The sequence below is a fragment of the Eublepharis macularius genome, chromosome 10 (assembly GCF_028583425.1).
Source record: "Eublepharis macularius isolate TG4126 chromosome 10, MPM_Emac_v1.0, whole genome shotgun sequence".
NCBI classification, from domain to species: domain Eukaryota; kingdom Metazoa; phylum Chordata; class Lepidosauria; order Squamata; family Eublepharidae; genus Eublepharis; species Eublepharis macularius.
The window spans coordinates 85,897,708-85,913,309 of record NC_072799.1 but is presented as its reverse complement, the minus strand read 5'-3'; the positions used below and the strand labels follow the sequence as shown (position 1 = coordinate 85,913,309).

The 15,602-nt window shown below is 40.8% G+C and overlaps 1 protein-coding gene across 1 annotated transcript in view; it reads left to right on the top strand.

Annotated features, from left to right (window-relative positions):
• CRACD (capping protein inhibiting regulator of actin dynamics) overlaps window positions 1-15,602 on the top strand; it is a 259,695-nt gene that overhangs the window by 217,335 nt on the left and 26,758 nt on the right. Inside the window, exons 7-8 of the mRNA XM_054989872.1 lie at window positions 2,542-2,721; window positions 12,306-15,297. Coding sequence (XP_054845847.1) covers window positions 2,542-2,721; window positions 12,306-15,297 — 3,172 coding nt within the window. The remainder of the gene's footprint in view (window positions 1-2,541; window positions 2,722-12,305; window positions 15,298-15,602) is intronic.

Sequence of the window (15,602 nt, the reverse complement as noted above, 5' to 3'; positions counted from 1 at the left end):
TTGATATAAGTATTGAAAAGTACCAGGCCCAAAACCGAGCCCTGCGGCACCCCACCGGACACCTCCCTCCAATCTGATGAAACACCATTGACCACCACTCTTTGGGTATGGAGAAGCAAATATTTGCCCAGAAGCAAATATTTTGTTTGTACCCATGGGAAGCCAGGCAGAGTTACACAATCAAGATAGACTTCATCAAGCCACTTACCAGTGCTGGAAATACCATGGAAAGAAATGCATGTTAGTACAATTCTCTTCTGTTATTAAAACTATTTGACTTTGACAATTGGAAAGTTTTTGTCAATTCCGTTCCTCCGAGCAGTCTTTCCCCGCTGCCCCCCACACCTTGAACTTAAGACAGATTTCCAGACTCCAGAAGAATGAATGGCATTCAGCCATGTGTTCAGTTTATTTTTTGTCTGGTTGGAACTGAACACAGATCCCTGTTTGAAAATATGTGTCTCATGTACCTTAGTGCCAGGATTAGCTGCTGAATGGCAAAACTAAACAAAGCAGAAAAATACGTGACAACTAACTAAGGCAACAAGTGTGATACAATTCCAACCTAAATAATTCCAAACTGACTTATTCATTTTCAAATTTAATAACAATATCAATCCTGGAAAAAGGCAGAGAACTGCTTGATTTTATAACAAAGAGCAGTCCTAAATATTCAAAGTGCAACTGCTTATACATACGGTATGTAAACAGGATTAAATTTCCTATGCTCTTATTCAAAGGATTTCAAAAAAGTGCCAGTGCCAGGAGAAATCTCAACTGAGTATGCACATATGCTCAGAATCATACAGTTGGTACAGTCAGTCTAATAAATATCTTAATACATTTATCCTGTGCTTTATTGCCAACAGCCACAATGAGGAGATTGCATTTTTAAAACATTCTTGTTAAACACTTGAGAATGCTCTACAGCTCATTTGCAAGTATTGTGGGAAGCTTGCCAAATGCATGAGTGTGTATATATGCACACACACAGGGCTTTTTTTCAGCTGGAACGTGGTGGAACGGAGTTCTGGAACCTCTTGGAAATGGTCCCATGGCTGGTGGCCCCGCCCCCTGATCTCCAGAAAGAGGGGAATTTAGATTGCCCTCCACGCCACTGGAGCGGCATGGAGGGTGATCTAAACTCCCCTCTGTCTGGAGATCAGGGGGCAGGGCCACCAGCCATGGGACCATTTTCGCTGAGGGCAATTTAAACTTTTAAAAACTCCCCCCTTGTTCCAGCTGACCCAAAGTGATGTCATTGGCCCTGGGAGCATGCGTGCACTTTGCACGTGCACATGTGGTACCAGGGGCACCACCTCCCGCCAAGAGTTGCCCCCTGTGCTGGCAACCCACTGAGTTCCACCACCACTTTTCCCAGAAAAAAAGCCCTGCACACACATGCAAGTACTTTCCCCCTTCCTTCCAATTTCAAATCCCTTCCAAGGCATGGAGAGGAAGGAGTAACTACCCATGGTGGATGACTCTTTGAACAGAACATGGGCTCTGGAGATGGCCTGCCTTTCCTGCAAATTACTCTCCCCCCGCCCCCCCCCCCCCGCAAGGCTTCCTGCTGGGAACGATGGAAACAGTCAGTTTCTTGACCTCCCAGAATCAATTGTAAGGTTGAGAAAATTACAGACACGAAATCATTCTGGATAGTTTTGGGAAAGGATTTTTTTTCTATTTAAAGAACCACATCCTGTATGCATTTTAACTCCCCACCCCCATTTTAGAAAGGTAAGATTTGTGGCTCCAGGGAAAGGTTTGTTTCGCCAGCAGCAACAGCAGCAGCAGCAGCACGAGGTATTTGCTAAGCTCTTTTGAACTGGATTCAGAGGAGTCTCTCGCCAACTCAAAAATGGTTTTAAGTGCATATAAATGAACCTGCTTGTCACCGAAAAAGCATCCAGTTCATCTGCAACGATTAAAATGTATCACTATGTAAGCAGAAGGAAGTTCCGTTTTTCATTTTTCTTGCTCTAAGTTCATCAGTATCACAACTTCATGTCCTGTGTTGGAAGAGACTGGATCCAGGTCGCAAAGCAAGAAATTATTCAGGATAAGGGACTGCATCAGTGAAGAAAGTGCCTGAGCATAATGCGCCATGATCGACAGTCTGCCCTGCTAGAGGCCGCTGCTCCAGCCAGGAGTTCCAATGAAATTCTGATTCCTTTTAGTTGCTGCTAGCCAGAGACTTGGGAGATCAAAGGGGCGACTAGGATAAGAACTGTGACATGGAATGGGTGGTATATTGACTCTGGGGATAGGGCAGGTCTCTTATCTGAGCCTTTAAACATTTAGTCCTGGAAGGTAGCACACAGATGCCATGTTGCTTGTAGAACTGAGTGGAAGAGGCAGTTTTACATTCACCTGGTAAAAGAGCTGCCTCTGAGATATTATGGTTACAGTGGAATGAAATTTCTGATGATGATATTGACTTCATTTCTGAGACACTGTTGGTTGCATACTTAGTTGTGTTTAAAATATGTGTGAATTCAGATGTTTAACTCAATTTACTCCACTGTGTGATATGTACAGGTTACTCCAGTCAAATCGTCTCGGCCAAAAAGACACCACTCTCCTTCTGGCACAATTGAAACAGTCAATCTCGATGCAATCCCTCCGGTTATTGCCTGCCTGGACAACAGCGCAGCAAAGCACAAGCTTTCTGTTAAGCCAAAAAATCAGAGGGTGTCAAAAAAGCACAGGTTACCAAAGGTACTGAACTAGCATTTTTGTGGTCAAATGCCTAAAGTGTTATATAGCAGTTCTTTATTTCATATTCTAATGTACAAATCAGCACCATACAACACAGAAACACCTCATGGAACTCTTGGCCACAAAATGTTATGAAAGCCACTAATCCAGCCTTGAAAATAAATCCATAGCCCTTACTACCCAAATGATTTTTTAAAAAATACCTGCTTGTCTACATATAGCTGTGTTTGAGTCTTCAAGAGACCTTGTACACGAGGATGCTCAAGTAAAAGGAAATGCAATGTTAGCCAGGAAGCATAGTTTAAAAACACCTCTGGGAAGAGGAGGTGAAATTGACAGAGCCTTCGTGGAGGTGAAGATGAAATAAACAAACTCTCTGAGGAGCAATCCCTGCCTGCTCTAGAAAGGTGAAACTACGCTTCCCGGCTAACTTCCTTCACTTGAGTGTCCTCGTGTAAGAGGTCTCGTGTAGAGAGGCTCTTAGTCACAGGGGGCAGGGGAGACGAATAAGATTTTCTTACTGGATCACCTGAAGGCAATTTCTTAGGGGACTAGTTAATAGTAACTTTATTAACTTCAGTTTTATTAAAGGCCGAAACACATTTTATGAAAGGATAATACTGTCAGTAATTATTAGAAACCATAAAGAACATAAGTAGCTGCATCATAAATAAGAATAGATAAGAAAAATGTATGTGTTTAAAGGATGGGTTTCCAGGTGCTGGAAGCAAGCAAGAGGCCATTCTGCCTGCCTTCTGGGTTTTCTTGGGTCATCTGTTTGGTCGCTGTCAGAACCAGCATGCTAAACCAGGTACATCTTTGATTTCACCTAACGAAACAACATTCTTATGCTTGAATAGGAAGGAAATATATATTTTGCCCCCAGCCGTTCAATGAGAGATTCCTTCCTCATCCATTTAGCCCTGATGTTTTCTTAGATTAATGGAAAGTTTATATTCCAGACCTCATACATTTTTTAATGGTAGGCTATTTGTCATACTGAATCATAAATAGATATCTTTAAGGGGGGAAAAGGTCTTATACAAGAGATCTTATGTTCACATAATAATCAGCATGAATTCATTTTAGGAATACTCTAGCATGGTCAGATTACAGATAACCACATCCTGGGAAAACCTTTGAAATGTGGATTGAGCCAAGAGGTGGCAAGTCACAAGAGTAAATATGGGGGCGGGGGGGGGGGAGAACAGGCCGTCTGAATGGCCCTGGCTTCTGTCTTTTAAGCAAAACTGTCCACGTTGCCCTCCTGTCATACATTTTTAATTTTTACAACTTTGCAGCCATCATGCTGTGCTAGATGTGATTCCATTGATTCATACCTTATTGACAAATGCCTGTTGTCTAATGATTTTTCACTTATATAAAAATGGCAAAATCCAGGCTTTTGTCCTCCTATTTATTTACTTTTTGTTTAAATGTTTTTAATCCCTCTTTCCCGTCAGAAAAGGAGGAAGAGCAAAGCAGCTCACATCATCAGAAGAAATAAAGAATAAGTTTTTGATGAATTTTACAGTAAAACAAAAATGGATATCTTTGTGCAACCCACAATCAAGATTTTGCTGCCATCAATTAAGTAAATGCCTTCCTAAATAAAGCTACTTTACGTGTTTTTTAAAATGCAATTTGATTGAGGTGGAACAAAAGTTTGCTTTAGCAGCAGCATGAACACAGTCTGATTGCTACAGTTTCTTCTGTTCTGTTTGCCAGATGGGAAAGAACGAGAGTGCGTAAAGAACGCGAGTGACTTGCCACCAAAAGAAATTCATGTCAAAGTAATATGAATCTGCAGGAAAGATTTAAAAATTCCTGTTTTTGCAGTGTGTAGTTTATTAATATCTTTGTATTATTATTATTATTATTATTATTATTATTATTATTATTATTATTATTATTAACAGCAGCAGCAGCAGCAGCAACATTATATTTATATACCGCCCTTCAGGACAACTGAATGCCCACTCAGAGTGGTTTACAAAGTATGCTATTATTATATCCATGACAATCACCCTGTGAGGTGGGTGGAGCTGAGAGAGCTCAGAGAGAGCTGTGACGGACGCAAGGCCACCCAGCTGGCTTCAAGCGGAGGAATCAAACCCGGTTCTCCAGATTAGAGTCCTACTGCTCTTAACCACTGCACAAAACTGGTAGCTGATTTTCTGATGGAAAGAATCAGTTCAGCAGTAGTGGGACCTTTATTGCCCTTCCAGCTGCAGATACAACTCATGAGTATACTTGTGACTTTAGAAAAAGCAGATGAGAAACCTTCTCTAGAAAGTACAACTTTACAACCTGAGTTTCCTTCCCATGGTCAAGCTGAGACAACCACCTTACCTACATTCAGCAGCTTCGGACATCCCCAATTATGCCAATTTGGTATTTGTTGATTAGGATTAGATTTATTCTACTTGATTAATTAATCAGTATTACACTGTGCAGAATTAAAGTTTGCAAGGCAAAGTTATGACTTTGCTATCTATTTTTTACCTGCTTAAAATGCTTTTATATCTTTAAGTGGCTTATAATGGCATTAAAATGCTGAGCTCTAGTGGTGTTTGGGGTAGCAGGGAGCCTGGGGGGGGGGAGTCATGGGCTCCCTCACAGCACAAGCTGCCAACTCTGCCAAAGAGAGAAAAGCAAACAAGAAGGTAGCAGCTAGGGACTTCCTGTTTGGGATCCATGGAGGTCTAACGCAGCTCCACTTGCGGAGCTGACCGGACTGCCGTTTTAACCGGCCGGCGGGGTGAAAATAGCCCGCGGCCGACTGCTCTCAGGCGGGGAGCAGGCAAAGAACGCTCAAGACCCTAGGGTGAGCTAGATCTCGGACGAGGGGGGGCTCTACACAACGGGTCCCCTCCCGATCCTTGAGGTCCCACCTTGCGACGGGTCGGCTATAATCTCTGCGGCAGTTTTGGGGCCAATTCGGCTGGCATAAGACCTACATACCCAAGCTTCGATTGGGGGAAGAAGCTGAGAGGAGAACTTAAAATCGAAACAGCGATTACAACCCGAGAAAAGTGAAGAGAAGGTAAAGATCATTATCTTCTGAGACGGGACAGATTGATAAAAACAGAGAGGAAAAAAAGTAGATTTTTAAACTGCAACAGACTAGTGAAAAGGAGGGGAAGACTCGGCAGGAATTGAATTTAAAAAGAGACTAAGTTTAAAGAAGTTATTAAAGAAATGGGACTATTGTTTTGAATACCTGTGGCTTTGGAGCTGTGAGAAAAAGACACCATCGCGAGATCTGCTGTGGGAAGACGGGAGACAGGAAGTGCGTAATAACAATAGAGTGGCTGGAGAGAAGCGGCCCTTGCTGGAGGGCAGGAAGTAGGGAATCGCCATTTTTGAAAGGGGAAGGGTCGCGGCTTCAGCGGAAGAGGAAGTAGGCCATCTTGGATTACAAAATCATAGAGAAACCATAGAGAAAAGACGCCCGACATTTTGGACTCTTTAAAACTTAATTTCTATAAGAAGACCGGGACATTTAAAATAGAAAAACGTTAAATTTTACGCCACGGAGTTAAGGAAGAGAGCGGATTCGTGGGAGCGAGCTAAAGCAAGCCCCACGATGTCAAAAAAAGAGTGGCAATCGGCAATAGAAAACCTGGATAAAAACTTGGATAAAAAACTTTTAGATATGATTAAAGAACTTAAGGACACGAAATTGGAGCTGATAAAAGAGGTTAAAGAGGTTACACAGACAGTAAAATCGGAGCTGTCAGAAGTGAAAAAAGGTATGGAAACAATACGAAGTGAATTACAAGGAACGCAGCAGAGAGTTAAAACAGTAGAAGACGCGATGGAGAATTTAGCAGACACGCAACAAACAGAGATGAGATTGGTGAAGGGGAGAATGTCAGTTGCAGAAACTAAACATATGGAGAAGCAGCTACGTTTTCGTGGCTTGCCAGAAGTGGAAGGAAAGTCAGCGCGAGAACAGATGACTGAGGTGTTGGCTGAGTACCTGGGGAAGGAGGAGGAGGAAGTTGTGGCTATCCTAGATGTGGCATACCGTGTGAATTCGAGAATAGCAACCCAGAGGAAACTACCAAGAGATGTGATTGTGCAGTTTACAACACGAAATATGAAAGAGAGGATTGTGACAAAACAGTTTCAAGATCCATTGGAGATTGATGGCAAGACGATTATTATAATGAAGGAACTGCCCAGATCAGTGTTACTGGACCGGAAAAAATATAAAGTGCTAATTCAGATTTTGAAGGACATGAAAATCAGGTACAGATGGGAGTTACCGGAAGGAGTGTCCTTTGAGTTTGGAGGGGCCAAAAAACGCATCAGATCTGAGCGAGAGATGGAGCGATTTATTAAGGACAATGAAAAAGACTTACCAACAAGATCATGAGTATGGAGTGTAAAGTATTATCTTGGAATGTAAATGGACTAAACTCACCGAATAAGAGGAAAAATACTTTTCACTGGCTACTAAAACAAAAATGTGACATTGTTTGTTTGCAAGAGACCCATATCAGAAAGCAGGATGTAAAATATTTAAAATCTGGAAAACTGGGCAAAGAATTTGTAGCGGCCTCCAACAAGAAAAAAAGAGGAGTGGTGTTGTACATAAAAGAGGAGCTACAGCCAAAATTTGTTATGAGAGATGTGGAAGCTAGATTTGTAGCAGTGGAATGTATTTGGAATTTAAAGAGAGTGTTGGTAGTCGGACTTTATGCACCTAACGGTGCAAAAGAAAGCTTCTTTGAGGATTTAAGGAAGCATTTAGACGATCTTGCATATGACCAGATAATTCTTGCTGGAGACTTCAATGGAGTGACAGACTTGGAACTAGACAAAAAGACTACAACGGCACAAAAGAAAAGAGGACTATTACCAAAGCTTTTTTTTGAGTTGATTCAACAAGAGACTCTTGAAGATGTATGGAGGAGAGAATATCCTAAAAGCAGACAGTTTACTTTTTATTCTGCAAGGCATTCTACATTATCAAGAATTGATATGATCTGGGCCTCAAAAGACTTAGCATTATGGACTAAGGAGGTAGAAATAATGCCTATGGTAGGCTCAGATCACAACCCAATTATGTGGAAATTTGGAAAAAAGAGAAAAAGGAAAGCATGGAGAATAAATGAGGACTTGTTACAGGAAAGAGAGAATATGGAAATATTGAGAAGAGAGACAAAGTTTTTTATACAATACAACGTGAATAAAGAAGTACCAACCAATAAAGTTTGGGATGCTTACAAGGCGGTTGTAAGGGGCATACTAATGGACTTAAATGGTAGAGCAAGAAAGAAGAAAGAGGAGAAAAGACAAGAGATTGAGGAGAAAATAAAAGCCAAAGAAATACAGCTAAAAAAGAGACCAAGGAAAAAGAAGGTATACCAGGAAATTAAAATACTTCAAGAACAGCTAACAGCAATGAGCAATAAAGAATTGGAGTGGAATCTCAAAAGACTGAATCAAAAAGCGTTTGAGGGTGCTAATAAACCTGGGAAGTACCTGGCATGGCAATTGAAGAAGAAAAGGGAAAAGAAGATAATAAATAAAATTTGCGAAGATAACAAAACGTATTTGGAGCAGGCTACCATTAGTAGAGCCTTTTATAAATTTTACGCTAAGCTGTATAATAAAAAAGAAGTAAACAAAGAATCAATAGCGTCATATTTGGAGAAAACCAAACTTCCAGAAATCTCGGAAGCTTGGAGAAATAAGTTGAATAGTGAAGTAACTGACGAGGAAATAAGTAAGGCAATACAATCTGCAAATCTAGGAAAGGCGCCAGGGCCAGATGGACTTACGGCTAAATTCTATAAGACAATGGCTAATGAACTGGCACCATTCCTAAAAGAGGTGATGAATGGGGTTTTAAGGGATCAAAGGATTCCAGAAACTTGGAGTGAAGCGAATATATCATTGATCCCAAAAGAGGGCCAAGACCTGACTAATGTGAAAAATTATAGACCTATATCGCTACTCAACAATGACTATAAAATTTTTGCGAAGATATTGGAGGAGAGATTGAAGGGGTGGCTCTCGGAAGTCATAGAGGAGGAACAAGCAGGCTTTTTGCCAGACAGACAAATAAGAGACAACTTAAGGACAGTGATCAATGCTATTGAATATTATGACAAGCGTTGTGACAAAGAGGTTGGTTTCTTCTTTGTAGACGCTGAAAAAGCGTTTGACAATTTAAACTGGGACTTTATGTTTGCCACTATGGAAAAGCTACAATTGGGAGAAAGATTCATCAGAGCAATTAAGGAAATTTATAGAGACCAGACTGCAGCAATCGTGGTGAATGATGAATTGACCAAGAAATTGACGATAAGTAAAGGAACAAGACAAGGTTGCCCGTTATCTCCATTGTTGTTCATTTTAGTATTGGAGATTCTGATGATACAAATACGTCAAGATGATGAAATTCGTGGAATAAAAATAAAGGACTATTCATACAAGGTCAGAGCATTTGCGGATGACATAATGTTAATTGTAGAGGACCCATTGGAGAACATGCCAAGAGTGATAGATAAGATCAAGGAGTTTGGAGACTTGGCAGGTTTCTTCATTAACAAAAAGAAGTCAAAGATATTATGCAAAAATATGACTAAGCAGAAACAACAATTGTTAATGGAAACAACGGATTGTGAAGTAACAAGTAAAGTGAAATATTTGGGAGTCGAATTAACTGCAAAGAACATAGATCTATTCAAAAACAATTATGAAAAACTATGGACTCAGATAGAGAGAGACTTGATTAAATGGAATAGATTGAATTTGTCATGGTTGGGCAGGATTGCAGCAGTTAAGATGAATGTGTTACCAAGAGTAATGTTTTTGCTACAGACAATACCAATCATCAGAGACTCCAAACAATTTGAAAAATGGCAGAGGAAAATATCAGATTTTGTTTGGGCAGGCAAGAAGCCTCGAGTGAAAGTGAAAGTTTTACAAGATGCAAAGGAAAGAGGCGGAATGCAACTGCCCAATCTGAGACTTTATCATGATGCAATCTGCCTAGTTTGGTTGAAAGAATGGATGACATTAAAGAACAAGAAACTATTAGCCCTAGAGGGATATAAAAAAATATTTGGATGGCACGCATATTTATGGCATGACAAAGTAAAGGTCAACTCGATGTTCCTGCATCACTTTGTTCGGAGAAGTCTATACATAATCTGGAAGAAGTACAGAATTTATCTACAAGAAGGAACCCCTTTGTGGGTGGTTCCATATGAGGTGATAGACCCGAGAGCTGTTGATAATGAACAACAATGTTTAACGTATAAAGAAATAACTAAAACTGAAGCATCCAAACTTAGAATAAAGACACAAGAGGAACTATCACCTAACTACGATTGGTTCCAGTATAGACAGATCAGAGACTTATATAATTCGGACTCTGTAAAGGGAGGTATACGAATAGAGAATTCGGAACTAGAGCAGACCCTTCTTAAAGAAGATAAGAAAAGAATATCCAAGGTATACCAAGTACTGTTGAAGTGGTATACCGAGGATGAGATAGTTAAAACACAAATGGTGAAATGGGCTATAAACTTTAATAAAGAAATAACAATGGAGGCATGGGAATACTTGTGGAAAACTACAATGAAGACAACGACATGTATTAATATCAAAGAGAACATTTACAAAATGATCTATCGTTGGTACATGACACCAAAGAAGATTGCGCTAGGGAATTTGAATACTTCTAATAAATGCTGGAAATGTAAGAAGCATGAGGGCTCCCTCTATCATATGTGGTGGTCGTGTGAGGTAGCCAGGCAGTACTGGGGGGAAATAATAAGAGAAATGAGTGAAATTTTACAATTTCAAATTAATAAGAACCCAGAACTCCTGCTACTGAACTTGGGAATGGAGGGAATTCCAGCCCAACACAGGACGTTGATATTTTATATGACAGCAGCAGCTAGACTTTTGTATGCGCAAAAATGGAAAGTACAAGAAGTGCCAACTATTGAAGATTGGACTTACAAATTGCTGTATATGGCTGAAATGGACAAGATGACAAGAAAACTGAGAGATCTGGACTCAGGGCAGTTCAACACAGACTGGGAGAAGCTGAAACAATACCTGGAGAAGAAATGGGAGGTGGGAGGAAAACTGTGGCAGTTTGAGAACTACTGAAGTATTGAAGTAGAGGGGGGAGACTTTACCGGGGGGAGAAGAGATAAATGTGAATTAATAAGCAGTCAGATTAATAGATTGACATATATATAGATATATATAGGTTAACAAACAGAACATAGAGAAAATAATTAATTATAAGGACTAAATATAAGGAGCGATTAACTAACAATATTTTCTTTTTTTCTGATAAGTTTTGTACCAAACTGAATGTCTGAAGATATAGATGGGTCAAATTGATTGACTACGTGAGGAGAGATATATAGAACTATTATAAAAAGATAGAATGAGTAATATATATAGAGAATAAGTCAAATTGTTTGATATAAACGAATGTATGATCTATATGGTTTATGATATATAGAAATATCTGAAATTGAAAAATTGGGATAAATTGTTTATCTAAGATGGAAACAAAGACTTACAGTTTGGGCATATAATGTTAAAAATAGTTAAGGATGTACTGCTTAGAATAATGGAGAATATATATTTGTTTTAGATAGAGGAAGCTAATAAAAGGAAAGGAAAGGGGACAAAGGGTTGGAAAGCTGTTGGAAGTCAACAAAAAGGGGGGGAAAGGGAGGGGGTTAGAGATGAAAAAATTGGGGAAAATTGAATGTAAATGTGGAAATAATGGATTCTAACCCAATAAAAATTTTTCAAAAAAAAAAAAAAAAAAAGAAGGTAGCAGCTAGGAGGAGGAGGAGGCAGAAATGCTGCTGCGGCTTTTTCCTTACTTCTACACCCTCACATGGGAGGGAGAGCAGGTGACCCAGTATGGCGCTCCTTCTTCTTCATCCTTCTTCCACACCTGCTGTCCCAGCCCCTGCCAGGGAATGAAGGTGGCAAGTACTAAGAATCACGGAATAGGATCCTAACTAGAACAACTCTGCCCCCATGATTATCTAACTACACTGGTTAAATCATAAATTAGTCATATAAACATATACCTCATGAATCATATAATTCAATATTTCAAACATATACCATCAAAGAATCATTCAAGATAAAGCAGGTAGGTGCCAAATGTACCCTCAAAGAATTGTCACACAGACATATAAACAAGTGGTAGATCAAAAATTCATCCTATCAGCATACGTTTCTTAAAGTGCACAGTGCTCCACAAAACATGTCCTAATTTCTGTTTTCAAATAGTTACACAGTCATTAATAGCAGGAAAGTCCCTAGTAAGTCATGCCAGTGTTGAATTCTTATTGACGCAGGGCCCACAAACACCTCCCCCTGGAGCTAGCAGGGCCAGCACTGAGTCATGGTTTCACTCGGCTTTGCTTTTGCATATTATTTGATACCACACATATTAACATAAATTCCAAGCTTGCTTAATTTAAAAGCTAACTAATTAGTTCATGATCTACCTGCTTACTGTTTGATATGGTGGAAGGGCATGGATAACAGTCTATTTTTTTGTTTCCTAACACTAGGAGCCACAAAGCACAACTGAGTTTGAACAAGAAATGCCCGAACTTCAAAGGTATGAAGATAAAGTCTCAAAACACAATGGCCATCATGTTGCAGACAAACCAATCCAGGATACAGAAGGCCAAGAGCAGGAAGAAGAGAAGAGAAAGCAAGAAGATTATTGGCAAAATCTTGAGTCTGAGCAGAAAGTAGAAATGGCAGAAGCAGAAGTTAAAAACCACCTGGAACACAAAAGACTTCAAGAGAGCCAAAGGGAAGAGGAAGGGAAAAAACAGAAGCTCCAAGAGGAAGAGCAGTTTTTGAAAATTGAAGAGAGAAAGGGCCCAGAAGAAAAGAAAAGATATAAAGAACAAGATCACAGGCACAGAGGACTTGAAGAACAGACGGTGGATGAAGGACTTTGGGAATGGCAAGAAGAAATGCAACAGGAAGAACAAAGGCATCAGGAACTAGGGGAACAAAAGCCATTGGAAGGAGAAAGTCATTGTGAACTAGTGGCACAAAGGCAACCTGAAGAGCCAAGTTATCAGAAATGGGAGGAACAAAAGCAGCGGGAAGAACAAAGACGTGACACGATGGATGAACAAAGGCATCAGGAACTGGCAGGACAGAAATGGCAGGAAATGGAGGTACCAAAAGGAAAAGAAGAAAACAGTAATCAAGAATTAGATATGAAAAACCGATATGAGACGCTTTTACAGCAAGACTGGAAAGACAAGAGACAAGGTCAGGAGAAGCAGACACAGAAACGAGGCCATCAGGAACTGAAAAGGCCAAGACAACAAGAAGGAAAAACACACGAGACTGTGAAGTGGAATGGTCCAAACCAACAAGGACTGCAAGTGCAAAAAAGAGAAATGGGACAGAGACAAGAAGAAGAAGAGAAAAATGGAAACATAGAAGGCGATGAGAAGTTGCAAGGGAAAGGAATGGCCGTGAAGCCGGAGGAGCAGAAGAGAGAAGTTGTACCACTGCAGCATCTGGACCAGGAGAGAAAAAGCAATGATGAACCAACCCAGCAAGAACCAGGGAAGCCAATGAAGCCAGCAGGACATGGGAGAGGTGAACTGTCACAATTAAAACAGCCACTGGCTGAAAAGAGGACACAACAGAAAAGCTTCACAGACAGGAAAGGGGCACAACAACTGGAAGTACATCAACTGCTGGAAAACCCAAAAGAACAAGACAAATCTTTCTGGTCACCACTGGACAAACTTATTCATACAGTAGAGAAACATTTAGAAACTGTAGCGCTTCCTATTAAAGAAGAACCAAGTCCACAAAAACTAAAGCAGCCAGACAGAGAGCCAAAGGAAGATGGAACCCTAAGGCACAGTCAGAGAAGAAATGTTGACGCTCAGGAGCAGGAAAGAATTCTAGGTGAAGAGCTACGCTGGCAGGAGGTCGACGCAAGGCAAAATATGCCCAGGGGATTCACCTTTCAAGTTTCTTCTGGAGAAAAACAAATCATATTCCAAAAAGTGAATCTCAGCCCAGTCACTCCTATGAAAGAGGCAGCAGCTCCTTCTGCCTCAAAAGAATGGAAGGCTCCTCAGCCTAGTCAAGGTGCCCAGGCACTTCCATCCTCTTTGAGTGTCCCACATACTGCGATTTTGGTCACTGGAGCACAGCTCTGTGGCACTGCAGTCAATCTGAACCAGATCAAAGATACTGCTTGTAAATCTTTGCTTGGCTTAACAGAAGAAAGAAAAAACATGGATGTAGCGCCAACAGAAAATACTCCCAAATTGTCAACTGATGCCAAGCTTAGCAGCAATAAAATGAAGGCCGCTCAAGATCCATTGAACAACCAAGCCACATTAGCTGAGTGGGCTACTATTCGATCCAAAATCCTAAAAAGCTCGGAAACTGGAAAAGTGAATGAGAAAGACAGAGGAAGCTTCAGTAGACATAGTGATGACTGGACCCCTAAAGGGAGAGGAGCTTCTCATGGCAATTTACGAAAAACCTTGTCTGCAAATGCAAAGTTTTCGATAACTCCTGCGTGGCAGAAGTTTTCAGAAATTGCAAAGACTAATGTAGACGCAGAGAGTAAACTTGGCCATGAGGCAGAGAGCGTAGCAAAACAGTTGAGTCCATTCACGGATGTAAACCATGAAGCAGTTCATACGGAAGGACTGCCGTGTAAATTTAACAAACTTGGCATACCGATAGGAAAAATCGAAGCATGCCATGAAGTGGCAGATCGTACAGAAGGCTGTAAGTTTGCCAAAGATCTTCCATCCTTTCTTGTCCCAGGTGCCCCTTATTCTCTAGGGAAAGAAACACCTCCGTCAGAAACTGTTGAATCTCTGCAAAATGTTGGTACAAGAAAAGTGGACAGAGGGTCACCGAATGGAGAAGAGAACATTTCTCCCTTTGGAGTAAAATTAAGAAGGACAAACTATTCTGTGCGGTTTAACTATGATCAGCAGGTAGAGCAAAAGAAAAAGAAAAGATACAGCGCAGGAGACAGTTTTGATGGCTTGCCTAGCCCGCTAGTTACCCCAGACAATGAAAAAGATGTAAATAATATCTTTTTGAAAGAAAGCAAATCCCCTAGCCAAGAGAGGAAGGAGACAGTTGTTCATTCTGCAAAGGACATTCCAACTAATGTTAGCCCAACTGCCCCAGTGTGTCTGTCACCAGTTAGTCAGGTATCTGCACCTAATCAAGAAAAATCTGCCTGTAAATCCCCACTCTTACTAAAACCGGCATTAGCTCCAAAGCCCGCCAGCCAAACCCCACCCTCATCCCCTCTCTCAAAAATGCGCCGCTCTCACTTAAGCGAATCAGTGGGGCAACGGGTGACTAAAGCTGAACTTGACATGTGCTGGAAAAGAGCAGAGGTGAAAGGGAGCTCTCTGCTTTCACAAACTCACGATGAAAGCAAGAATGAAGAGGAGGAGTCTAAAGAGAAGAAGTCGTTTTTTCCATCGATTACCATGCCATGGAGAGAAAAAACTGAGAAAAAGCCAGAGCCATTGAAAAGAGGTATGAGTAAGTTCAAGTCTTACATGAGCCAGAGAGCTCAGCCAGTCAGTCTTAAACACCAATGTATTGTTTTTGTTTTATTTGCTCATCGCTGTATTCCAGACTGTTTTCTTTATGGTTACTCTTAAGGCCAAATAAATGTGACAGTGTCCTAGGGCTGCCCCAAGGATGCCATCGCCATTTAAAAATCATTTAAAAATGCTGGGGGGGGGGCAATCCACAGCATGGCACTCTTGTTTCCCACACACACATCTTTTCAAGCACCAGGGGCACTGAATAAGGGCCGTTTCTGCACGGCTTATCTG